General features: G+C 53.3%; 8 protein-coding genes across 8 annotated transcripts; 3 read left to right on the top strand and 5 right to left on the bottom strand.

Annotated features, from left to right (window-relative positions):
- Positions 1 to 771: 771 nt before the first annotated feature.
- J4E87_001697 (uncharacterized protein) lies at positions 772 to 1,374 on the top strand (the record flags this gene model as incomplete). The annotated part of the gene is made up of 2 exons (XM_049373338.1): positions 772 to 832; positions 884 to 1,374. The coding sequence occupies 2 exons, from the start codon at positions 772 to 774 to the stop codon at positions 1,372 to 1,374; spliced, it is 552 nt and encodes a 183-aa protein (XP_049236708.1).
- A 197-nt stretch (positions 1,375 to 1,571) lies between these two features.
- On the bottom strand, positions 1,572 to 2,358 carry J4E87_001696 (uncharacterized protein; the record flags this gene model as incomplete). Its single annotated transcript, XM_049373337.1, has 3 exons — positions 1,572 to 1,653; positions 1,708 to 2,180; positions 2,227 to 2,358. The coding sequence occupies 3 exons, from the start codon at positions 2,356 to 2,358 to the stop codon at positions 1,572 to 1,574; spliced, it is 687 nt and encodes a 228-aa protein (XP_049236707.1).
- Positions 2,359 to 2,884: 526 nt separating this feature from the next.
- On the top strand, positions 2,885 to 4,635 carry J4E87_001695 (uncharacterized protein; the record flags this gene model as incomplete). Its single annotated transcript, XM_049373336.1, has 4 exons — positions 2,885 to 3,024; positions 3,071 to 3,382; positions 3,431 to 4,022; positions 4,069 to 4,635. The coding sequence occupies 4 exons, from the start codon at positions 2,885 to 2,887 to the stop codon at positions 4,633 to 4,635; spliced, it is 1,611 nt and encodes a 536-aa protein (XP_049236706.1).
- Positions 4,636 to 8,913: 4,278 nt separating this feature from the next.
- TOM70 (TOM (translocase of outer membrane) complex component) lies at positions 8,914 to 10,962 on the bottom strand (the record flags this gene model as incomplete). Its single annotated transcript, XM_049373335.1, has 4 exons — positions 8,914 to 8,994; positions 9,050 to 10,465; positions 10,521 to 10,603; positions 10,653 to 10,962. The coding sequence occupies 4 exons, from the start codon at positions 10,960 to 10,962 to the stop codon at positions 8,914 to 8,916; spliced, it is 1,890 nt and encodes a 629-aa protein (XP_049236705.1).
- A 1,445-nt stretch (positions 10,963 to 12,407) lies between these two features.
- Positions 12,408 to 13,281, bottom strand: J4E87_001693 (uncharacterized protein; the record flags this gene model as incomplete). The annotated part of the gene is made up of 3 exons (XM_049373334.1): positions 12,408 to 12,713; positions 12,770 to 13,177; positions 13,234 to 13,281. The coding sequence occupies 3 exons, from the start codon at positions 13,279 to 13,281 to the stop codon at positions 12,408 to 12,410; spliced, it is 762 nt and encodes a 253-aa protein (XP_049236704.1).
- Positions 13,282 to 18,012: 4,731 nt separating this feature from the next.
- J4E87_001692 (uncharacterized protein) lies at positions 18,013 to 19,306 on the top strand (the record flags this gene model as incomplete). The annotated part of the gene is made up of 3 exons (XM_049373333.1): positions 18,013 to 18,220; positions 18,284 to 18,794; positions 18,850 to 19,306. 3 exons carry the CDS (start codon positions 18,013 to 18,015, stop codon positions 19,304 to 19,306), a joined length of 1,176 nt encoding a protein of 391 aa, XP_049236703.1.
- Positions 19,307 to 19,645: 339 nt separating this feature from the next.
- Positions 19,646 to 21,494, bottom strand: J4E87_001691 (uncharacterized protein; the record flags this gene model as incomplete). Its single annotated transcript, XM_049373332.1, has 5 exons — positions 19,646 to 19,740; positions 19,793 to 20,015; positions 20,077 to 20,849; positions 21,090 to 21,425; positions 21,488 to 21,494. The coding sequence occupies 5 exons, from the start codon at positions 21,492 to 21,494 to the stop codon at positions 19,646 to 19,648; spliced, it is 1,434 nt and encodes a 477-aa protein (XP_049236702.1).
- Positions 21,495 to 24,228: 2,734 nt separating this feature from the next.
- Positions 24,229 to 25,087, bottom strand: J4E87_001690 (uncharacterized protein; the record flags this gene model as incomplete). The annotated part of the gene is made up of 3 exons (XM_049373331.1): positions 24,229 to 24,756; positions 24,843 to 24,957; positions 25,053 to 25,087. The coding sequence occupies 3 exons, from the start codon at positions 25,085 to 25,087 to the stop codon at positions 24,229 to 24,231; spliced, it is 678 nt and encodes a 225-aa protein (XP_049236701.1).
- Between the last annotated feature and the right edge of the window lie 151 nt (positions 25,088 to 25,238).

Genomic DNA, 25,238 nt, shown 5'->3' with positions numbered 1-25,238 from the left:
AGCCCTGCTATTACGAAGCCCGAATCTATTTCCGTCAAAGCTTTAGGTTATCAACGGGTGTGAAAGTGCCGGAGATTATCGCTATCGATAGTTAGCTGCGAGTACATGTTGACAAGATGACATGGCGGTTGCTTCCTGTCGCCGTCATCTTCTCAGTTCTGTCAGTTTGCACCTGGTATCCCAGCAAGTCATGAGGCACATGCAGATGCGGCTCTAGCAGCTTCAACGACTTCGGCGACCCCACACAGCCGAAGTGACAAGTCATCTGCTCATCGCAAATGTTTGTTGCCGTAGTGCAAGAGTGGGTGTCCTTGTCGAGGGTTACATCACACCGCTCGAGCCTACGCGTATGTAGCAAAAGCAATCTGACCCCTCAATCCGTAAACATACCAGATTTGTAATGCACGGATGATCGTCTGTATCGCGTACGACGTGCTCGAGCAATGTTCCTGTCGATCCCACGTCATGTTGCGGCGGAGCACACCAACCATGTAGAGGAATGCTGCATCGCTGTGCAGTTGATTTACTTTTGCGACATTGTCAGTAGGTACACTTTAAGTGTATCAGCTTGCAATGTCATCTAGTCTATTGCGAGTGGAAATGGCCAGGCTTGCTGTGAGAAATCACTTTACCTGACGAGGCTAATCCCGATGATACTCCGCCGTCCCCAGATCCTCTCAGATCGCTCGTAGCTCCACCAGGCTCAAGCATAGACAAACCCTCCCATCCACCAAGCACGCAACCGGCCGAGACATATCCCAAAACACCACGATGAGCGATTCTAAATCCCCCAAACCCGTCTCCGTCCTATTCGTCTGCCTAGGAAACATCTGTGCGCCTTCTCTCCCCCATATCCTCACGTCCACCCTCTAACACCCCACAGGCCGTTCAACAATGGCAGAAGGCGTCTTCCAATCCCTCACCACCAACCCCCCACACCCCCTCATCTCCACAATCGACTCCTGCGGCACCGGCGCCTACCATCTCGGCTCCAGCCCCGACTCCCGCACCATGGCGACCCTCCGCAAAAACGGCATAACCTCCTACCGTCACTCCGCACGCAAATTCTCCCCCAGCAGCGACTTGGAGAAGTTCGACTACATACTCGCCATGGATGATGAGAATCTAGCGGACTTAGAGGCGTTAAGGCAGAGGGAGTTGAAGAAGGCAGATGTGGATGAGGAGAGTTTGGGGAGGGTTATGCTGTTTGGCGAGTTTGGGGGGAAGATGAGGAAAGGGAGGAGAGGAGAGAAGGGCGAGGAGATTGATGATCCGTATTACGGGGGTGATGATGGGTTTAGGATTGCGTATGAGCAGTGTGTTAAATTCAGCAAAGAGTTTTTGGAGAGGCTGGAGAGGGGCGAACTAAGCTGAGGGACTGGGATGTAGGATGAGATAGTTCACGCGATGGCGGGAGAATGGTGTAGGTGTGAAGTGGTTGTGTGTGTTTAGATACCCCATAGACTGGCTGGCCATAGGCTGATTATGCATGTACATTTCGATTACGAACGACTCTGATAAGTCGCGCTACTTCCTCCTGGGTATATTCCTTCGTCGTGTCGTTCGTTACGTTACGAGTTCCGCTTGATCTGCCTTTCTAAATCTAGTAGCTTCTCTACCATCTTTCCGCGCATGAAGTCGGTCAATCCGAGACTGTCTGTGTGTTAGCAACGTGCTCGCATGTTCCGCCTCGGGGGGTATACTCACATTCCTTCCCTCGTCACAACCCGGTACGTCCCGCTGTTCTGCCAGCCTCCATCACCTCCACTGACTTGTCCATTGGAGTCGACCTCTACACTGCCGAAAATGTCCTCCGGCCACGCGATGCGACCATAATCTGGTGGGTTCCTCAAGTCACTGATATGTATCCATCCTCCGTGGCCTGCACCTCCCGCTCCGCCTTGGTGGTTCGCGCCGCCTGCGCCATCATTCGGTTGTGAGAGGTGGAAGCCGCCCGGCGACGCGTAGACGGCGGCTTGGGATTGTACGTAAGGATCTTCGACAGCATGTGTCGCGAACACGGAGGAGAGGATAGGGAGGAATTGCGGGTTCTCGGTGAAGTTCTGCGGCGTTGGAGGGAGCGCGGTGCAGGAGCCTATGGCAAGTTGTGGTGTGGGAGGTTCGGTGGGCAGCAGTGATAGCAATCTTTTGCTCGGATCGAACGGATCTTTATGTACGTACTGAATTGGGTAAGTAGTTGCCTTTCTGACAGCGCGAAGTACATACGATGTGTGGGTTCTCTGCTAATGTCGACGCCTGTCGCGCGCCTCGAAGACGAAGCGTTTGCGCAGACGGACGTATCCGGCGCGATGAGCGCACGAATGTGTTCGCGAGCATCTGATATAGTACGGGACACATGAGGATATGCAATTGTAAGATTTGAGGGTATGTTTACTCTGGTTGCTGGGAATGGGTCTGATATATTCAGATGGTAGATTACTAACAATGACGAGGTTTCGGAAGTCCCGCTTTAGCGGCAGATCGAGCCGCCCATCGACCCTTCCGTCTTAGTTCGTTTCGCTGAAAAGTTACTTCAGCCACAGGCACGTTCAGTACCGCACCTGGGCATATCCGGGATAGCTCAAACAAATTTGCTATGAGTCCTAGATCGTGCAGTACAGTAAGCCCGTGTGGACCCTGGGTGAGTATTGCTGGTTGTCATGTACCCAAGTCTCGACCGCCGGCCATGATCATTCCCCAAACCATTACTAGCGTTACCCCACTAGCCATGCAAAATGTTTGAATGGGCGAATGGGAGTACGGACGCAGTTCGAGCGGGAGCCGAACGGTGTATCGGCTTAAGTAAGTAGGAAGGTGTTTTACCGTGGACTATCTCTTCGCCTTCGGCTCATCATTTCTTCTCGTGCTGCGTCAGTCGTACAACATGGCTTCAGATGCTGGGGAGATAGCTCCTATCGAGAAGAGGGTCGGAGAAACTAGCGATGCGAAGCAGACAGGGCTGCATCGGGATGCCGAAGTCGGTCCTGAGATGATCGATATCGATAGAATCGAAAGAGTCTATTCGTAAGTCACACATTTCTCATCACGAATTATGCTGACAGTCGCCCAGCAAGCTCGATCGCCGGATACTTCCAGCATTCTGGATTCTTTACTTTATATGCTCGGCGATTCGCTCCAATATCGGACTTGCTCAGACTATGAACCTGGCTGAAGGTCACGATCTGGGATCGGTACTCAACATCACACCCAAACAGGTCTCTACTGGTCTGGCGCTGTTCTACGTCTGCTATGTCATCTTCGATCTTCCCTCCAATCTCGTCATGTCAAGGGTTAGCCCGCATGCATGGATGAGTCGCATCGTGACCTGCGTTGGTATCATTGGCATGTGCCTGACGGCTATGAACGCTGCCTGGAATCTTTAGTAAGTCGTGAAGACACATGATTTTGAACGAGACTGACAGCAGCCCAGCCTCCTTCGACTACTCCTTGGTATCGTTATTGCAGGCATGTGGCCGGGTATGTCATACTACCTGACTCTTTTCTATCCTCCGTCTCGTACCGGCAAGCGTATCGGGCGCTACTTCACAGCATCTCAAATGTCCGCGGCGGTTGTGGGTTTGGTCTCGGCTGGCTTCCAGAAGATGGATGGAGTAGGTGGACTAGTTGGTTTTCAGTGGATGTTCCTTCTGTACGGTATCGTCGGCTTCATTGTCGGCATATCGCTACTGTGGTGGCTTCCTGACAGGCCACTACCCCCAGGCGAAGTACGCCAGCGAACTGGATGGATGAAGTGGCTGCCAGAAGGCAGACCAGCCCTGGAAGGTGAAGACGCCCGCATTCACTACGAGGATCTCACCCGCGTATACAGTCGCAAGCTGTGGACGATGAAAGATCTCTGGCACGTCGTCATCGACTGGAGGATATACCCTCTCGTTGTCATGTACTTTGGTGTAGTGGGTGTTGGGAACGGAACACAGGCATACGCGACTGTCATCATCCGCGGCATCAACCCGAGCCTCACAGGTATCCAGCTAAGTTTGCTCTCAGCACCCATCTGGATTGTAAGTGCCCGAAGTCATCTGGGGTAATTGAGGCTGACTACAACAGATGGATCTGATCGCTATTCTAATCGTGACGCCCTTCTCGGACCGTTTCCACCACCATCGACCTGCCTTCTTTAGTGCTGCTGTTGTGATACAGATCGCTGGTCTTTCGATTGCTACCTTCGCCAAAGACTGGTCGCGTTACGGTGGCGTCCTACTGATTGGCTTCGGACTTGGGCCGACAGTGCCGATTTGCATGGCCTGGTCCAACGAGATCTTCCAGCCCCGCCACGGAGAAGTGGGCGTAGCGGCAGCCGCCGCACTCGTCTCTGGACTTGGTAATCTGGGGAGTATCCTCACAACCTACGCACTATATTCTGGGTGGCCTGAAGATGCCAAAGACGGCCCGCACAAGTATCGCAACAGCAACTTTGTCATGATTGCCATCCTGTGCGCCAGTATACTCAGCGCAGGGAGCATGGTCGTCTTGTTGAGGGTGTTTGGAAACGGCAAGGGCAAACAGATCAGTAGTGCAAGCTCGACTAGCGAGGGCGAGGCTGCATACGTCGACGGTGCTGCCCGGCGCGAGGTCCAACAGAGGGGACTCGGACGAATGTTCTGCTTCCGATGAGATGATGAACGGGTGGAGTAGAGTCCTGCAGCCGTGATTGGTAATGTGGCATGTATGGAGAAGGTTAGCTGGGGATGGACTTTTGGGAATTGCCCATGGGGCAGCGGCCACGAGGACGTGGAGGGCTCGCGTGGAGGCGGGAGCGAGCTGTGCTTCATGCAAGTCAACATGTGCGGGCTGACTGCTGTAACACACGCGATAGAAGCACTACAGTAGATAACATCTTGGTCCGATTCCGGTGATCCGTTTGCTCGTGTCATTGCGGTTGCCCTTGCAGCCGTGACGGGGTGCGATAGGCGCGGCGGGCTGGTCAACCGCAGGCAGAGCCAAGAGGGGCTTCACGATACCCCAAGCTCCGTCACTTTTTGCGCCTAGTCCGCTTCCCCATAACTCCATCTTTTTCTTCACCTAGCGGAGCCCTGGCCCGCGTACAAATCCTCCCACCCTCCGCCCTCGACCGCAGACGCACTCGGTGTCTCACCAGGCCGCACCCCGCTACATACAGCATCGCTCCACTGCAGCCGGCCATCTCGCAATCGATAACCCGTGTCACCGGCCTGCACCCTCCCACCGCTCCGTCGCACGCCGCCGCCGCCGCCCGCACGCCCATCGTGTACCAAACTCCTCCCTCGCCTCACGCCTGTTTGATGGTGGCCCTCGCCGCGTCGTAGCGGGGCAGTGAGCCAAGCGCCGTCGACTCCCAGCACCGAGCCCCAGAACCACGGCTTGCGCGCCCCGCTGTAAAGCAGCAGACAGCAGTGACGTAAGTAGCTCCTCCCTTGTCTCCCCAGTCACCCGTTGCACGGGCGGAAATGAGCTCTCCCAACAGGCGCGCCCGTCTTCACATGCTTCTGATGCCTCCCGCCCGTTTGGCTCAGCCCTGCATCGGCACACCTGCTCACACTACATGTACAGTCCCCGCCGACGACCACCACCGAACACCCCGGCTAAGGCTTCAGCCAGCGCTCCGACGCACGACACGCCCCACTCTCCCACCGCCGTCGCATTCATACCACGCCCACCATGTCGGCCGCAATCGATAACGAGGACCTCGAGGAGCTCTCCATCTCCATGCCCGCCCAGCGGCGAGGAGCGGGCGCAGCAAGCACCACCAGGGCCAATGACCAGGCCGTCGCGCCGCCCACTGCGCTCGGTACAGCCGTGCAGGAGAGCAAGAGCAAGGACTCCAAGGCGAACCAGCGCCTCGGACAGTATACCATAGTCAGGACACTCGGTGAGGGCTCGTTCGGTAAGGTCAAACTGGCCACCCACCAGGTCAGCGGCCAGAAGGTGGCGCTCAAGATCATAAACCGCAAGCGCCTGGTCACTCGAGACATGGCAGGCAGGATAGAGCGCGAGATCCAGTACTTGCAGCTGTTACGGCATCCTCATATCATCAAGCTGTGGGTTATTTGCATGTTTGTGAACTTCATGTACTGATTGTCCATAGCTACACCGTCATAACCACGCCGACGGAAATTATTATGGTCCTCGAGTACGCCGGTGGTGAGCTGTTCGACTACATCGTCAACCACGGGAAGCTGCAGGAAGCCCAGGCCCGCAAGTTCTTCCAGCAGATCGTATGCGCCGTCGAATACTGCCACAGACACAAGATCGTCCACCGAGATCTGAAGCCAGAGAACCTCCTACTCGATGACGACAGCAACGTCAAGATCGCCGACTTCGGACTGAGCAACATCATGACAGACGGCAACTTTCTCAAGACGAGCTGCGGAAGTCCAAACTACGCCGCGCCCGAAGTTATATCCGGAAAGTTGTATGCGGGTCCAGAAGTCGACGTCTGGAGTTGTGGTGTCATCCTCTACGTTCTCCTAGTGGGCCGACTACCCTTCGACGACGAGTATATTCCGACGCTGTTCAAAAAGATCGCTGCTGGGCAGTACAGCACCCCAAGCTATCTATCCCCGGGCGCTACGTCTTTGATCAGGAAGATGTTGATGGTCAACCCCGTACACCGCATCACGATCCCCGAACTACGGCAAGATCCCTGGTTCACCAAAGACCTGCCTCCGTATCTCGAACCACCTGCCCAGGATTTCTTCGACAGTGGGGCGGATCCGAATAAGGCGATCGATCCTAAGGCACTCGCGCCGTCGGCCGATGCTCCTCGTGTACAGGCGCTGCACGAGAATGTCGTGTCGAAGCTCGGCAAGACTATGGGTTACGCAAAGCATGACGTGCAAGATGCATTGGCACGCGATGAGCCTAGTGCGATAAAGGATGCCTACTTGATCGTTCGCGAGAACGAGATGATGCGGAAGAATCGTAAGCCACCCTCTCTGTTAACTTGTACGCGGCTAACAATCGGTTCTAGCCTTGTTGACGGGTCCTGAATGGGATCAAATGTCGCCTCCTACGCACGACAGTCATATGGACCGATTCCGGCCTCAGTCCTTGAACGCTGCTTCTCGACCCCAATTCATACCGCCATCGAACTCGGAACACGAACGGGCACGTCAAGGATCGAACGCCAGCAGCCAACTCGCAAATATAAGAAGTCCTGTGAGCACAGTCGCTATCTTGCCAAGCAGTCTCACAGAATACCACAAAGCCTACATGAAAGGTCACCCGAGACCACTCAGCAGGGTCCAAGACAATGATGGTCTCCCACCAACTCCAGAACAGACTGAAGAACAAAGGCAGATCTCAGCGAGAAGGCTGAAGCCAAACTTCCGCACGATGCCAGAAGCAGGCAGAAACAAGCCCGAGCCTATGACGAGTCTGCCAGCCAAGAAGCCTCGAGCGACCAAGTGGCAGTTCGGTATAAGGTCGAGGAACCAGCCTGCAGAGGCTATGCTTGCTATTTTCAAGGCTCTGAAAGCCATGGGCGCCGATTGGGAAGTACCTAAAATACGCCGAGCAGGTGGCAGGAGCGGATCCCGCAGCCGTAGTACTTCTCAGAACCCTGATGACCGCTCACCGCCGAAATCGCGAAGCCATTCGCAAGATTCGATATCATCGCATTCATCGCACGAAGACCAGGGAGCTAGGGTAAATTCACCACATCGTGAGCCGCTTACCGTACGTAACAAGGACACGAATGAGCAGGAGACGAGAGGTCGACAGAAGAGGCACTACAACCACACCAACGACTGGGGCTACCACGTGCCAGAAGATCCATGGGTCATCAACGCCCGCTTCCGCAAAGAAGGCATGTTCCCACCCGGTGTCGCACATCCGTCTTCCACGCACTCGTCGCGTGTCGATCTCGCCAACGACCCCTCGGGGCTTCGCAGGCGCAGTTCCACCAACGCAAGTGCATCAAGTATCAGTCACGGCATAGAAGGCCTGACTCCATCTGAGCGTGCAAACTCCATCAGCGAAGAACACCCCTACCCCGACGAAGCAGTCTGGATCTACATGTCCATTCAACTGTACAGTATCGACCGCGATTTCTTCGTCGTAGACTTCAAATGCGCCGGCTACGAACGTCTCGTGTCCAACCTCGTCCGCGAAATCAAAGCGACCCCCTCCCTCGACACATTCGCACTCTCCTCAAGTCACCAGAACCCACACCAAGACGGATGGGACGACGAACAAGGCATTTGGCGCAGACTGGGTGAGGGTGAACCGCTACCCGAGGACCTGGCGAATAAGCTTCGCGAGGGAGGAACGGATATCCTACGAGAGCGGACGGAGCTTGTCGGTGCGGGACGACAGGAGGGAGAGAAGATTGTCACTAGTCCCTTTCCTTTCTTGGACGTCGCTAGCACCCTTATTCTGCAGTTGAGCGGGGAGTAAGTCACCAAGCATGTCATGACACGGATAGAGGTGGCGTTGTTGGAACGACGGGATATGCATAGCACAGGTTCCGTGAACGTATAGACCGCTTATAGAGGGCAAATGTACGGATGAGGCTTTGATACCAGTGTAGTATAAGTACACTCAATATATCTTGTTAGATCAACTATGTCGTTTCTCTAGTGAACAGCACGTTTGTCTCGAGTGCAGTAACAGTAATCATCGTACATCAACTACCATTCATACATTTACAACTACACAACCACCAGGAGCAGGAGAGCTATCGCATCAAAATAAACGCCCATTGTTGTTACTCTCTTTGACGCATATTCCATTTCTCCTTCGGCCAACTCATTTCATGGAGGAGCTTTCCAAACTTCTGCAGTTCCGCACACTCGGAGTGCCCAATACTAAATACATCATTTTGGAACAAAGGGGTGAGAAGAGCGTAGAAGAGGGGGATGGAGAAAAGGTGTGTATCATGGTTTGATCGAAGGAAGGAAGGAAGTAGGGTGTTTATCGCATGCCGCCGAAGCCACCGCCAGCCGCGCCCATGGCACCTAGTCTCGAAGCGAGCTTGGGGTACTTTTCTTGCACCTAATAGCGAGAGTTAGCATTTGCTTCGGTGTGAAGTGTGGATCCTGTGGCTTACCTCAAGTTGTGTCCTGGTTGCCTCGGCGTAGCTGAGAGCGTTGACGATTTCGCCTTCTGTCCTCGACAGCTCGGCCGCACGCTCAAAGTACTTGAGCGCCTCTGTGACCTTCCCTTGTTGCAGCAGCAGCTGTGCCATGGTTGCGACAGCGATGTCGCATTCGGGGTCGATGATGAGCGCCTTCTCGCACAGCTTCTCGGCGTCGTCGAAGTCGTTCTTCCATTGGAAGAGCGCGAGCGCCTTGTTGATGAGGGGCAGGACGTTCATGCCGAGGGGCTTGCTGGTCTTCTCCATCTCGACAGCGGTATCGAACTTCTCGATGGCTTCCTGGTACTTTTGCTGGTCGAGCAGTAGTTCTCCGTAGTAGTTGTATACGTCGGGGACCTGGGAGAAGTTCTTCATGCAGCGGCGGAATGTGGCCATTGACGAGGCGATGCTGCCCATCTTGTATTGTGTGACACCGAGTTGGATGTGCGAGAAGATGAAGTCCTTGTCGAGGTCGATGGACTTCTGGTAGTCCTTTGCGGCCTCGCCGAACTCGGACTTGATGAAGTGTAGTTGTGCGCGGTGGTAGAAAATGTCGGGGTCGCTGGAGTTCTGTTCGAGGGCGGCGGCGAAGTCGGCTTCGGCAGCTTCCGGGTTGGCGAGCTCGAGGTGCATGCTCGCACGCTTGATGAAGCTCTGTGTTAGTGTGGGCTGGAGCTCGATGCTCTTGTCCATGTCCTTGAGCGCGTCTTCGTTGTCGCCTTTGAGGTAGCTAAAGGTTCCGCGCATGTTATACGCGAAAGCCTCGTGCTCACCAAGGTCTCCGAGCTCGACTGCGCGGTCGAAAGCTGCCGCAGCTTCCGTGTATCCATCGCCGGTCTTGGTGGCCATGGCCTTCAGACCCTTGCGCAACTGGCCCTTTCCGCTCTCCTCATCAAGCTCGGCGTCGTCCTCGAGGCCCTCTGGTGTTGGCTTCGGTCGGAAGCTCTGGAGGTAGTTTGTGACGAAAGTTGGGCTGGGCAGCTTCTTCTCCTTGGAGGCGAGAATGGCCTTGCCCTTGGCATCGGCGACCTTCTTAAGCAGACGCTCGACGCTCTGTGCGCTGCTCTCGTTGCGGAAGCCGTCGATAATGCAGCTCGCAGTGTAGTCGAGGAGGGCCTCGCTGTTGCGCTCGACCTGCTCGTATGCGTTCGCTCGTCGGTTCAGCGCCTTTACGTATTCGTTGTCGAGGTTGATGGCGGCGGTCGTGTCCTCAATGACCTTGTCCCACTCAGACATGGCATTGTAGCAGGCGGCGCGGTTCGAGTAGAAGACGGGGTCTTGCTTGCAGAGGATGGCCTTGCCGTAGAGGTCGATGGCGCGGTTGTAGTCCTTGGACCCGTAGGCCTTGTTGCCTGCTGCCTTGAGTTTTGCGGCATAGTCTTTGCGGTCCTACGGGTCGTCAGTCATCGCCCTTGAGGGTGGTTTTACAGGACATGTATCGCACCTCGTCCGAGAGTGAGCCCACGCTGTTCTCGTCAACCTCTGGGAGCTTGTCTTCGGTTGTTTCCGCTACAGATGCCTTCTTCTCTATTTTCTCATCAGTGCACGTCCTTGGCAGAGGGCTGCATCGACCTACCAGACTCTGCAGACTTCTCTGGCGCCGAGTCCTTCTCGGCCCTCTCCTTTGCGCGCTTGCGCTCGCGTTGCCTCTTGCGCTTGGTCGCCGCTGTGTCTGCCGCGCTGTCTCTTGAATCATTGGAGAAGTAGTAGACAGCCCCACCAGCACCGACAACCAGTGTTATACCCGCAATCGTGTACACGACACCCTTGTTCTCTGAAGCCCAATTGCTCAACCGATCCCACAGCGAGTTGTTCGTGTCGACGGCAATTCGGACAGGTGGCGGCGAGGGAATTCCCTGTGGTACGGGTGTGTTTACTGGCGCCATCTTTTCCAAATCTGTGGGGGTGATTTAGTTGGATGGGTGGTTGTCGAGCACGCTCTGCTGTGCTGCTCAATGTTGTGGTGTGTTGTCGCAGATTTTGGCTAGGCAAGCTTGGATCAATGGAATTAACGTCAGCGCCCGCGCGGAACGTCATCATGGCCGTGCCGAAGAACCCCGTTGTGGACCCACACCTCACTCTTCCATCTCTTCTCCCTTCAGAGTACTCACAGTCTTGGTTTCTTTGGCTCATGCAAGCACTCTATTTCAGGGAAACACTAAACAATAGTCAGAAGTACATAATATAGAAGTCTTCCCTACCTAGGTATCTTTAGGAGCTGGCTGAATTTCATTTTTTTACTAGAATAGATTGCAGCGCATCTATCCAGTTTCTTCCTTGCATGAGGTACAAGAAATGAGAATGCTCAATCTCGCGCGAAGAGGAAGAACTTCCAGAAGTCGACTTCTTGCTCACCAGTTTCGGTCCGTGAGACCTTGGGCTTCCTGTTCGCGCACGACACAAGACCGGTCTCCAAGTATGTCCTGTCTGTGCTATTGCAGGCTGGTTCACAAGCTACGAAGTGGAGATGAACATTTGGTGCAGAGAACGTTTGGTGCAGACAAGAGGACTGCGACTTGGATATTCAATACCCTCATCACATCAGCTCAGCCAGACTACAATTTCACTACGATATGCAGATAACCGTGTTGCAGGGGAGACGGACTTCACCATTATGAGGAGACCACGGTATGCGAATACCAGGTGGAAGGTGTTCATCAGTCATGTATGTGCGAGGCTGGTTGGGCTTTCGAAACCTGTTATCACACATGCATCATCATCCACAGGAAGAAGTTTAAGGGGGATCAAGACGCGGAAGCAAATTGCAGATCTCAAAGCGCTCAGGGGTCGCAAGGGCCAAAGCTGACGATATATCACACCCCAAAGTGGTACTGCTGGCGGACAGTTTCACTGATAGAACATATACATTATAACTATCCCAATACATCAGCCCATACACCATAGTCTGGCATAGCTGCGTTGACGGTACATTGGCATCGTGCCAAGTGAGCTCACCTACACATGCCCAAGTGATGTTACTCATCCGTGCAAGCTGTGCTTCAACCCCTACACCACACTCTCTACTATGTCCGAGACGATGGCGACGAAACAAACAGCGGACCACTCCGAGGCCAACTACAACCCGAGTACATTATGCAAGGAGTCTGGGATGATCGCATCTCTAAGCGCACAGGTTGGGGACTGCACTGGTCACGGACGTAAGACATATAAGACAGAGAGTGACCCGATTCTGGTTCCCAATTCCTTCTCAGGTGATCAGACATGCATATTCCTACATTTCTATAGCCTTTCTATCAATCATGAAATGCAGTCGGTCTTGCCTCTATCATAGAATCCGCGGATCGCAGAAGCAAGGGCTCTGGTAACACCTCTAAAACTTCTCACAAGCGGGCCTCATGTCCAGCTCATGTGTCCACAAACAAGGCTTCTGTTGATGCAGCCAAAGATACGTCTCACCAACAGCATCGGCGCTCATCTTCTTGCCCACCTTTTGATCTTCTCCGTCTTCATCTGCAATCGCACCATTACCGATCGTATGTACGACGTGCACGCCCTTCTCGCTCATCTCACGGGCCAGTGTCTGCGCTAATTGACGGACAGAGGCACGTCCAGCACCATATGCAGCGAACTGGGCACTGCATCGAAGCGCGCCGAGCGTGCCAGTGAAGATAAGCGTCTGTTGTCAAGAATTAGTATTGCATGCAACGAGCTAGTTATAACGATTCTGCTTACGCCCTTCTTCTCCCCTCCATCCATCAAGCCCGTCTCACCATGATCCGCAAAGAATCTCTTCAAACTCTCCTGCGCAAATGTGAACGCCCCTCCGACATAGGTCTCCAGGCTATCCTCAAAGTCTTCCCTCGTCTCTTCCAAGAACGGTTTCTTGCTTGAATGCTTGATACTGTATATCGCCAGCTTCAGGTTCAGCCCCCTGAAGCTCTCGTGTGCTTTGATGTCTGCAAATGCCTTCTCTAGAGATGCTTTCGAAGTGTCGCTTGGGAAGGCCTCGAGAACCGCATTTTCGTTGGCGGAGCGGACTGTAGAGATGACGCTTTGGAGATTTTCGGGGCGTCGGGCTAAGAGTGCGACGGCGAGGTTGCCATGGGCGGGTGATGAGAGGATGCGTGCTATTCCTGTTCCCTAGACGTGTTTCATTAGACGGGTGTGTTCGGTGCGGGGCCTGCAAGACGACTTACAGTAGCGGGTCCGGCTCCGATGAGAATTGCGAGACCTGATGGCGGCATTGTGGAGTTTGCTGAAGGTGTTTTTACGGTCTAACTCTTGTTCAGCGTATTGTGCCTATCTGTGTTGCTTTTGTTTTGTGGGTAGATATTTGAAGTTCCATCATTGCATCATACGCGGTAGTGACGTCTACGCTGAAAATCAATAGTTATTTCCGTTATATCCTCGAATGTTGGTAGGTAGAGCGTTGATCAACTTCAGCAGTACCTAGGTATGGTGAATCCAAATATTTACAGGGCCGACTGCGGCTGGATGGTCGGCACAGATATTTGATGCTCGAAGCCAGCCTGGGCAGAATATGACGTCATCTGACATAGAACAAACACCTATCAAGTCTATAGGAATAGCTACGATAGGTGGTGATTGCTTTCAATCGCCTTAGGGAGATCTATGAGTAATCGTACTGAAATGAATAAATGACAGTGAGGCTACATCTTACATGTCTGGATACTAATCTGTCCTTGCTATCTAGTTGTGAGTCCCTGTTCCCTGTCCAAGTCGTATTTGGGAGATTTATCTCGGTCCGTGTGGTTGTCGACAGCAAGACGCACTTCGCGATGCCAACATACTGGTTCTGACTATCGAATGCACACCTAGGTACAGTAGTCGTACGCGTACAGAGGGATTGGTAGGGTCCAGGGCAGTTGGATCCTACACCAGCTTAACCCAAATCTGCCGTACGTCCGGAGTCTTCGTCGTTCCTCACACCCCCTCATTCCTTTTGAAAGATCCATCGCGGTCCAGACCGACGCATACCCACATCAGGTCTTCAGATATTGGACCCAGGTCCACATTCACAGTGCCGGGTGTGTACTTCTGCATGCTGCAAAGCCGACATGAAGCCGAGATGGGCTCAGATCTCCCGAGGCAACGAATGTGATATCCAAAGAGAAGTATAATATCCGAATCCATGTTGGGAGTGGCTCAGGCTCGCACTCCCTAGCAGCTTGCGTGATAGATCGTTCAGAAAGTATAAACATGGTCTACTGTTTCAGCTGATGAGATACAAGCGATAACGTACCCTGTCCTGTCCTGCCAGACACTAACTCTTCATTGGAAAGACCGAACACTGACAAGAATTCATGCGGATAGTCTTTTTTGGGTACTGCACTCATAGAAATTGGTGCGCAGGTGCGGAGAAAGACATCTGGTGAGTGTCGTGTGTCGTGTCGTAGAGAAGAGACAGCCGAACCAGGCGTTCCCATTTCTGAGACTGGAAATGCTCGCGCGTTGGGGCCATCCTGATAATATTTATGGGCGTGCGCCGGAGCTAGTGCTTGTAGCGCTTGTGACGTGCATGAAAAGGCCATGTGCTCTCATCCCTGCAGACGCAAATGATTTCGACCCCCTTTGAAGCTCATTGGCCACTAACGACGAGCTAGCAGCGAAAGTGAGCAAGGGCGCGGTCGCTACACCTGTAAGGAAACCTAACATCCTACCTAACTACTCCTCATGGATCGTCGATAGCTCTTTCACATAGGGGCGCAGCCATGAAGCATCACGAAAATTGCAAAAGTCTCGATCCGGCATCCCTGTCCCCACCTCGTGTTTCACTCCAGCTTTCGCTCACCGATCAGGCCCCATGGACGAGACCTCCCCATTGGAACACCATGTCGTCACTGTCGCCATCTGCGCTCTTCTCCATGCCCATACAGCCTCAAGCGAGCAAGCCCTGCCGTACTGACCCGCAAGCTCATCGACGTGCCTTCGGGATCTCATCCGCTGGGCGCGGCACGATCTCCCGGAGCGATGAGTACCAACGATTCAATTATATAGTCGCAGTCGCGGCTTCTCATCAATAGATGTTGGTGAATGCTCTAGATTCTGGAGCATGGATAAGCTCGGGGGAGATGGGAGCTATCACGCATTCGAAGAGCTCAGCATTCGAGCCCGCTACATTGAACGCCACAAATACTGGCGATCGTACCAAATCCTGCACGGAAAGTATCCCTTCGAAAGAGAAACTCGGTTTTCATGCGCAATATCGAGGCGCTTTGAAAGTGGCCATGGTTTGCTGTCACGCGCTGACCACCAGTGCTCACAGCCGGCCCATACGAATTACCGAGAGATATATGCTCAGGGCTGGGCGACCTTGTCCGGCCCATGCGCCACATTCCAAGCACGGAACATGCCTCTACTTCACCGACTACACGCTAGTGAGGATGGGCGGAACTCCCTCTTCAGCCTGTGCCGCAATTTAGTAGTACACCATCTAAGCTCACGTGTATTGCAACAATTTCGAAAGCCGTCCATTACACAGTCTACCATAGAAGGTCAGTTCTGGCGTCAAGTATACTCAGCTTAGCTGACACTGCGAACAGGCACGCATCAACCCAGCGATCCTTCTTTACACCGCAAATATAGCATTTGGAGGTTTAGGTGCTCACGGAAAGTATCGCCACGTCTGGATCGCTATCAATGCCCCGACGACGTTTACGCTCCCCTGTCCGTCCGTCGCACGAAAGCCACCTGCGAACGCAGCACTGGCAGGGTGAAAATTCCTTGAGGAATACACGCAGGCCCGATACAGAGATTGATCCGACCCCACACGACCCACGTGTGTGATTACAGGGCCCCGTGTCTGTAAAACGGTATCATGCCTCTTGCCGACTTCCCATGAGCTGTCATAGCCGAGCCGCTCGATTTTTGACATGATGCAAGCGATCAAGTCTGGGACGCGCCGCAAGGCTGAGTACAAACGATCGTATTGTATTCAGAAGCGAGCTAGGCGCTACAGATTGCGTAGTCCCCCTAACATATGATGGGCCGACTAGCTGCATATTCATGCAATATGTACGCCCGTTATGAAGGCCTCTGTGGATCCAGCTGATCACTCATACAACATTCGGCACTAAACCGATGTGCAGTCACAATATCTTCACCAAGGCACGCCATGAGGCTACAGTAGAGACGCCGACCTAGTCATGCACAGTGCAGTACGCTGTTCTCCAAGCGCTCTAGCTCTTCACTACCTGCGTGTGACAAGCGAACGGCCCGGCAGCGGATGTGTCATATTCGTAACAGGCAAAGTCAAGTCGTCCTTAGCGGTGAGCTAGATCTCGATGCGGGAGCCATCTAATGAACCTAAGAATTCCCGGGAATCGAAGACATGGTGAGTGAGTGAGAGCGATGGATGCCTTGGCTATCAGCGGATAGCCGCACCATACGCTCAATCAAAGGTGGACAGATCATAGCGCGATTACCGGCAGTGTTTGCTATACGTACACGGTGTAGGTAACATCCCTCGGGATTCGACTACTGCAACCCCGGGCCCAACGGATGCGACACTAGGATGTGTTGGCATGGGAGGGGTGGAAACACTGTATATGCTGGCTACGCCAATAGCAAGAAGCCACCCTCGTAAGCTGAAAGCTCGGCAGCGCATCTTTACCTATTGAGCCAATAGAGCGCATATGTCGGCAGACCCTGACATGCTTGAAAGCTGCGCAGCTCAACGTGGTCGCAGATGGGCGGTTCCGAGGCGTCTCGCATTGGAGCTGCACCGAGGCCTCGACCGCTGCTGCCCATATTGCAAGCATTACGCTGGCATGACATCCTGTTGCAGAGGATTCCGGTGAGCCACAGGCGCTGTCGTGAGTGGTAGTGGTTGTGTTGGATTGTAGGCTGTGCCTTAAGCACGGTGAAGGACGAAGGCTCAATAATAAGGTACATGGATCCTTGTCATCACCATCGCAAATCGCGGATTAGGTCTCAGATCAGAAATTAGTATGCTTGATCACATGCTTGCATCGCACGAGTGGAAGATGAAGATAAGATCTGATGAAGATATGAGGCCTGTCCGTTTCAACTCACCTGCATATGCAGGAGCTGGGCGGATAGTGACTACTTGGAATCCCTGACAATTATAGGTTCGACCGCATAGGGCTGATGGGAATAGGGAAAGTCCTTGCTCTCCATCGGGCGGACTGCTTGAAAGGATTGCATCCACATGTCGAAGGTTCGATGTGCGGCACGAACATCTGTCAATATCAGAGCCACGTTCCGAGGATCTGCGCATCGCATCGCCTCGCTTTCTGCCACCGGCATGCCGCCTACGCGAACTTTGAGTACGATCATTACGGTGGATTGTGTGGCAACCATGGGCCCACATGATACTCCCGAAGAACGTCCTACCAGTAAGCAACTCTCCTCAGCACAGTGGATAAGTTGGTGGAGGGCAGGAGACCCAATTTCGCCCGTGTGGCGAAGCTTCGATGCGTTCCGCTGCCTCCCCCCGTGAGCGTTAGACCCGAGTCGCAGGGTGGTTCAGTGAGGATTTGCCCACTGTCATGGCGGCTGACTGACAGGCATTAGCGTAGAGGGCATCAGGTGACGAATCACGATAAGACGGGGAGGAGACACATAGGTACATGGTCACCCACCCACTCGAACCGTCCATGCTAGCGGGAATGGTTTTCGGCCCTGTTCCAATGTTCCGGCGAGCTAAAGTCGAATGTCAGTCTCTCGTTAGCAAGTGCGGCTCCGTCAGCTCTAAATTCACACACCGTGACAACGGCGGCGTGCGATTACGCGATAAACGTCTTCAAGAGATTCCCATTGATCGAGAATGAGGTATAAGAACGCCCACCTCAGGCTCACTCCTGAATCGCATCACTACAACTGCCATTACATTTACATTTACAACGCCACATACATCGAATCAATACGAAATATAACTAGTTCATTTTGAGCCTGACCACTGAGCGGAATACACTGCAATCGACGTATCGAACATGACTTCTCCGGTACTCAGCGCGAGGTCCTCGTTTGACAGTCTCCACAGCAGCTCCTCGTCCAATTTCAGTTCTCCTGATCAACTTCCACCGGCAGTAACGGGGCCCATGGTATGGCAAGGTGATGGACTCCAACCAGCTGAGTACGTAGTCAAACTTACCGACTGCGATATTCGGAATGTGAGGGCGGCCATCATCAAGTTCAAGCGTGAGTGCAAAACCAAATTACTCAGTTCTTCTTCTACGAGCCGATGCTGATTCACACCTTTAGTCACTGGTCTTCCGCGGACAAAGATAGATCAGAAAACCTTTGATCTCGGCAGCCCCAAATTGGCTAGTAAGCTCTCATCAATCAGCAAAGAGCTTCACCACGGCACCAACGTGGTCGTACTCCGGGGTCTTGATAGTGCTTACCTCAATGACGAAGAGGCCGTAATTGCTTTTGCGGGCATATGCTCCTACGTCTGCCCAGAAAGAGCAACAGACGCCTATGCGAATCAAACGCTGAGTCACGTTCTCGACGCCACCAGGAAGAGAGTTCCAGACGACTGCAAAAACCTCGGTCTCGCTGGGTCCAAAATCACTGCAGCGATGGATTTCCACAGTGATCGCTTCTCCGGCGACGTTATTGCTCTGTACGTGCGCAACGACGGCGGACCAGACGCTGGTGGCGAGCAGTTCGTTGCGAGCTTTCCAAGAATCTATAACGAGCTTCTTGAAAAGGACCCAGAAGTGCTCGAGACGATGGCCGAGCCAAACTGGCCCTTCGAGCTAAAGCAAAAGTAAGCACGGCTTTTGTCGTATCTGATGTCTCGAAGTTTTGCTAATTAACTTCAGGGATGGGGCGCCTTACCTAGAATTAGGACCTACCCTCTTCTTCTCCAAGGGAAAACCCATGTGCCAGCTAGTCAAGGCCCCACTACTTGGTACTGATAGCATCCCGCGTGACCCTAGCATGCCCAGGGTCACTCGGAAGCAGCTGCACGCAATGCACGCCGTTGAAGAGCTAGCCAAGCGCTTCTGCACGAAGGTTGACCGGGAACAAGGCGACATCCAGTTTCTCCATAACCTGTCCGTCATGCACGCCCGTGCAGAATACCGCGGTGTTGATGGCAAAGCTAGTACCCGGCACCTATTGCGCCTGTTCCTCCGCGACTCCACAAATGCTTGGGAGAAGCCGGCTAGCTGCCGCAACAACTTTGACGACCCGTTCACTCCCGGCAGACCTCAGAGTCTCCCTGTTTTTGACACCGACCCATGGCGCAACATCAGCGGACGCGAGAGCCACGGCTAGCTACTTCCGTATCTACTAGACTTTACGGAGTAAAGTTCTCCCAAGGGCGCAAATGGTGGCAGAAATGACTTGAGCAAATTTGGCATGCGTTCCGCAATGATGACAGAGAATGACAGCGCTTTCCTGTGTTCATACTTTTTTGTTTTTGGCCTGATTTAGTATTCCCCTGTTGACTAGACTGACGGTAGACGTACTCAAATATTCATCACATTTGCCTCCCATTTCTCTCCACAAAACCGCGATCCGCGAAACAGGCTAGAAAATGACTCGCGAATGCCATTCAATGACTGGGTATCAAAAAACAGAGGGGAACAACATGACACGAAGCGAACGCGAACGTTACGCTCCAGCTTCCTTGAAAAGCTTTACGATCCATTGACTAGAGGTGGACCAGTGCGTTGCGGCAAACCCGGTAAGCGGCGGCTGGAAGCGATCTACGCTGGTTAACAAATGACTTGCAGTAGCGGATCTACGGTACCAACTTACCGGGCTTATTTCGGTCAAATAGATTGGCGATGGCTGTGACATATGCGAATCCTTCTGCATCAATATGACCTCGCTCCCGGAGCTCGTCCGGATTGTCGCGTGCTAATTTGAATGGGGAGTAGCCCCGAAGAATGCAGCGCCAGTGGTACAGCAGCACTGGAAAAGCGAATTCCCACTTCTTGATCTGAGTGGTCACCACGTTGCTGACCTGGTTCTCGAGCAACTAGCAGAGTTAGAGCGGTCAGAATCTGTAAAGGAAAAATGAGATAGTGACGTCCACTTACTGTGCCGTTCTTGGACTTGATGTAGTCTTGCGCACCGTGATGGATGTACTCGAGATTCCAGAAGATGACATAGAATGCCAGAAAGAGCTCATACCAAGGCTTGATCCTGGGCCTGAAAATCAGCGCCACTAGTTCCTTGACGAAAAGCTTTTCCAGTTTGCGAAGGTATTTCACAGCCGCGACATCCATTTGGTGGGTTATGGCGCCAGGGAGTGGGCGGTCGCATGAGTTGCGGTCGTAGGCTTCGTAGTCGCTACGGCCGAGTCGGCGATAATCGTACTCGCGAATGCCAGGTATGTTCTCCGAGAAGACGGAACCGTATCCCTGGGAAACGACGGAGAGACATTGGAGTCGCATTGCGAGATCGAGGACTTTGCTTCCATTTACTCTTCGCATGCGTACCACCTCCTGGTAGGTATGATAGGCGACTTCGTCCTGCCGAATGCGAGCAAATATCCACTCTTCGATCGCGGGTTGAAGGCTGGAGAAGTAGCGTTCGTAAGCCTGGACGAGATTCGCAGTATCGTATATGGCGTAGGCCGGTTGTTCGACAGACGGAACCTGTCCATCCCGGTTGGACCAGACGGATGTCGCGACATCAATCGTGCCGCGCGTTGGGCTATAAGGCCGGAAGGCGATACGCATAGGCTGTGCGTTCGGTATAGGACCGTAGCCGGGGAGATTCCAGATGATCTCCATCTCGTAGAGTTGACTGTTGTGTATCCAGTCGTAACCAAGGAACTCGGCTTCCTCTTGGTGCTCGCGGCCATTGCCTGTCTTGTTGTGAGAAGCAAACAAGCAGCAGATATTGCAACAACTTACAACGACGTACAAGACTAGTGTCTTCGAGATGCTCCCTGTAACAGGGCTCGCGAAAGGACCGGGCGTGGCCTGTGATCTTCTCACACTTTTCACACGGATCTCCTTCGTCACACTACATTCGTTAGTCTTGCACTGCGTCATGTTGGATATGCATACCCCAGATTTGTAGAATCTACAACGAACGCATATACGCTTGGTCTTGCGCATGGTGTGGGTCTTCTCCCTCTGCCTTTCCTGGAGAGGGCCCTTCCGCTTGGACACCTTCAGCTTCTCCTGGCGCTCAACGAAAGACGAAGGAACCTTGGCTGCTTTCTTCTTTGGCGGTGGTCTATGCTGAGCCAACAAATGGGTGGTTGTCTGATCGACTGGGACCGGCTGCCGTGCGTAAAGTTCATGATCAGGTGGTGCTTCAGCGACGGCCCATTCCCGCGACATGGTCTGAGGAGGCTCGTAAACAGTAGGCGCATTGGAAGTTTCGACGGGGTTCATGGGCCAAGGGATAGCAGATGTGCTATGGTGCCTCGTATCTGGAGCTCGGGTGGTAACAGCGTCGCCAACATGACCAGAGTACTGCTGATGCGCTTCCCACCCGACATCATGCTGCAATGGTACCTGTGGCGCGTGGTTCGTGTGCAACAGAACAGTCTGCGGCTGTGAATGCGAGAGTCGTGGGACTGGAGGTAGCTTCTGAGCATGATTCGAGTACGGTGGGTCTACCGTATTGGCGGGGGACTCCTGGATGATTTAGTCGCGAACCTAGTGCAGGGCACAACATTGCTTGTGTGCACTTACTGACGAAACGCGCAGCTCGTTAAAGCGCTCTGTACTGCGAAAGACGTGATCCTGCGAAGCCAAGGGTAATGCGTGCCCCAGATCCAGCGCCGGCTGGTGCTGGTACTGGTGTTGGTGCTGATAGTGGCGCGGGATTGTGGGAATTTGGTGCGGCACGGACGCGCTCCCCTCAGCATCACAATAGGGGACGGTCGAGCGCGTCGTGTAGTTCTGCTCAGGTCCAGCGTGCTGCCACTCCAGAGGTGCCTGTCTGACGTAACCAGACCAAGCCGTTGGAGCAGACTGCGGATGCGTACCAGCGGAGTCTACTCCGACTGCCGGGTACTGTAAGAATTGCGCCGTTGACGGGCCGGCAGCGTACGAGTCGTGGCTGGGAGCATGATGCTGCTGCCATGCGCCCAAGCCATACAAAGGGTCGTGGTTGCTTGTGGGGAAGTCCTGGTAGTGCGAGGGAGTTTGGGCGGCATTCCTGTACTGCGAACTGGTGGTAGACATGGAGGGCTGCGGCTGACTGCGTACAACTTCAGAGGACGTGTCGCGAGGGTGCGTGTCGCTCATTCGCTTAGAAGTAATGGGCAAGATCCGTGTAGCAGGGAACGATGGCGGCCTGGGCCGTAAAGCAAAGCCGGTACGGTAGATCGTTGCTTTTCGAGTTCGATGGTAGGAAGGCTCGAGGAGGCACCAAAGGCAGGTCGAGAACCACACTGGTTCATTGTGTCGGTGCCATGCATGTCTTAGCTTCCGTTAGGGCTGCATCTCCCCGCGAACCTGCCTCGCGTACCAGACGGACACACAACCTTCATCTTACTCCTGCATCTGCGCCGTCTCTTTGTTTACCGCTATCGTCGCTGCAATTGATTTCATCTTCTTCGCTGTAGTATCGACTAAGTTTGCCACCTGTAAGTCGTATCGATGTCCTCCATGAAGGAAATTCGCTTATAAGGCAGGCGGCCTACCTTTCGACAACGGGATCTTATCCCGTCCAATGCCAGCGCTGTATTCCAAGCAACATACAAATGCGGGTATGATGTCTCAACTCGCTTTATGCACAACTATGCGTAATGGCAGTGCGTGCTTATCGTAGACAAAGAGATGTTGGTAGCATGTCTTTCCTGAATGCATGCGTACTCTGTTGCGAGATTGCATTGCTTTAAATGACCTGCATATTGAACTTCGATATGTTTCCCCAGAACGAAGTTCGTATTTGCAGTGCTACTAGCCGAGCAAAGTCATGCTTTTTCCATCTGTAGAAGGCGTACGCCTAGCTACTTTAGATGACCTGTGCCGAATCTCGCTTGTTGCGGCTGCTGCGTTCTTTTCTTCGCCTTCTTTTCAGTTTCAACGCGTCAATTACCAGACATTTCCATCTGACACTATATCTTCCTACTTTGTTCAGTACGAGAAAGCCTTAAGAGATCCTGCATGCGTGGTGCTCGTTGCAGAAGATAATATTCAAGAAGACGAGTCTGAACACGTGTACGAAGCGTTGCGAGAGTCCTTCAAGTCGGTCCTTCCGACACGGAGAAGTATCGTAGGAGTTTGCAGTATTCAGCTCAAATCAGAATCAGCATATGTCCATCATTTCCAACCCAAAGACGTGCTTGCTGGCGTTGCTGAGCGACTGAATGTCCCTGACCTCGAAAGAGATCAAAGTACTGAAGCCGTGGAGATCTATAACGCAGTCACGCGTCCAGCAAAACTGCAGTATGCATAACTGACGTATCTAGACGCAGATTGCTGACAGCGGAGAATAGGCATCTAGAGGGCAAAATGCGCCTCTGTACTTTAGCAGTGGCACCCTGTTATTGGCGGCGAGGCCATGCAGGAAGACTCGTGAGCTATTGCACTCAGCTAGCAGATCTCGACGATGCGTTGTTGGTAGGTCTGACTGGCTCAGAGAAAGCATCTCGGCTAATATTGTCCAGGGAGTATCCGCTACGCCTTGTGGTGCCACGGTTGTTTCGAAAGCCGGGTTCCAGGAACGAGACTATGTTCGTTACACGCCCATGACGACGGCGCAATCAGGCACTATGCATACGGCTGGCTTCGAGCTTTGGTAAGACCAACAGACCGAAAGTGCGTGCAGCAGAAGCGCTGACCTCAAGTTTGTACTGCAGGATCGGGGTGCGCTTGCCCGGCGGTAGAGTTGATTCCGTCAACATCGCGACATGCTCGGAGAGTCCGACTACCTCGCAGTCAGCAACATCATCGGTGTGAGATCTTGGCAATCTGCAGCCACGTTGGGCACTGGGGCCGGGGCGTAATGTGTGGTGAGGTCGACACTAGACTCATCGGTGCGGATTATCTCGTCGGGCCTGCACTTTCCGGTCAGGCAGGCGCGAGTAAGCTTAGTAGGAGTAGACGCGCGATCGCATGGAGAAGGCGTTGAGTAAACATCTCGGAAATAATTAAACTGTCATTATACCCATCGACCCTTCCATATTGGTTGCGGATACACTCGATTGACCCTGTGACTACACCATCGGTCACGATACGCACCAGTAACCCAAAGAAGCATGCACGTAGAGCGTCGCATCATCAGGACTTGCTCTTCTTCGCCTTACCCTTGGCTGGCTTCTCTTCCTCCTCACCGTCATTCTCATCTTCGTCATACGTCTTCCGCTTTCCAGCGCCGGCAACCCTCGATGACTTCCTGGTTCCCTCTGTCCTCTCCTTGGCTTTCGCCTTAGGGGCGGCGGCCTTCTTTGGCTCAGCAGACTTTGCCGCACCCTTAGCACCAGCTTTGGCGCCAGTCTTCTTCGCACCAGTGTTGGCCTTGGGCTTCTGCGCGCTTGGAGGGGCCTCCTCTTCTGCAGCCTCTTCCTCAGCGTCGTTATTCTCCTTCTCCTCTTCGGCATCCTCCTTCTTCTCATTCTCCTTGTCGTCTTCTTCCGCAGGCTCTTCGTCTTCTGCCTTCTCAGTCTCTTCCTTCTCTTCTTTCTCTTCGGCCTTCTTCTTGCCCTTGGACTTTTGTTGTGGAGCCCCCTTCTTCGGTTCGTTCTTGCTGCCAGCCTCGTTCTCGTAGCCGCCGCCCTTCTTTTCGTACTCTTTCGAGAGCTTGCTAGCCTATACATCGCGTCAGTCTATGCACGAATCAATGCGCACTGTCGCATTCATTGAGGACATTAAGAAAGGAAGCCACACAAACTCACCTTCCATGCACTCCATTGTCCCTTGCCACCACCGTCTTTGTTGGTTTCGTTCTTCACTTCCTCCTTGACCTTCTCCCTCAACTTAGGATCCGTTGGCTTTCCTTTGCTGGATGGCCTAGGCAGAAGAACATCATAGTCAGCATTTCATTCTCAAAGATATCATAACTTCAAGCCAACAGCGACAACGCCAGCGTGTGACAATGCGCGTACTGTACGCGAACAACAAAACGGCGCATCATCACCATTGCGATCGCGGTCGCAATCGCAATCGCAACATGAGAACAACACCAAAACTACATACATTTTCAAGATCTATCACCGAAAATTAGGATGCTGGGCGGATGTGCGTAGTAGTAATAAAGCAGCTGATGTAAAAAGAGGCAGACAGGGTAACAA

Source organism: Alternaria ethzedia, assembly GCF_023757985.1.
Source record: "Alternaria ethzedia strain BMP 0044 chromosome Unknown scaffold_3, whole genome shotgun sequence".
In the NCBI taxonomy this organism is placed as follows: Eukaryota; Fungi; Ascomycota; class Dothideomycetes; order Pleosporales; family Pleosporaceae; genus Alternaria; species Alternaria ethzedia.
This window is presented reverse-complemented; position numbering and strand designations above follow the sequence as displayed.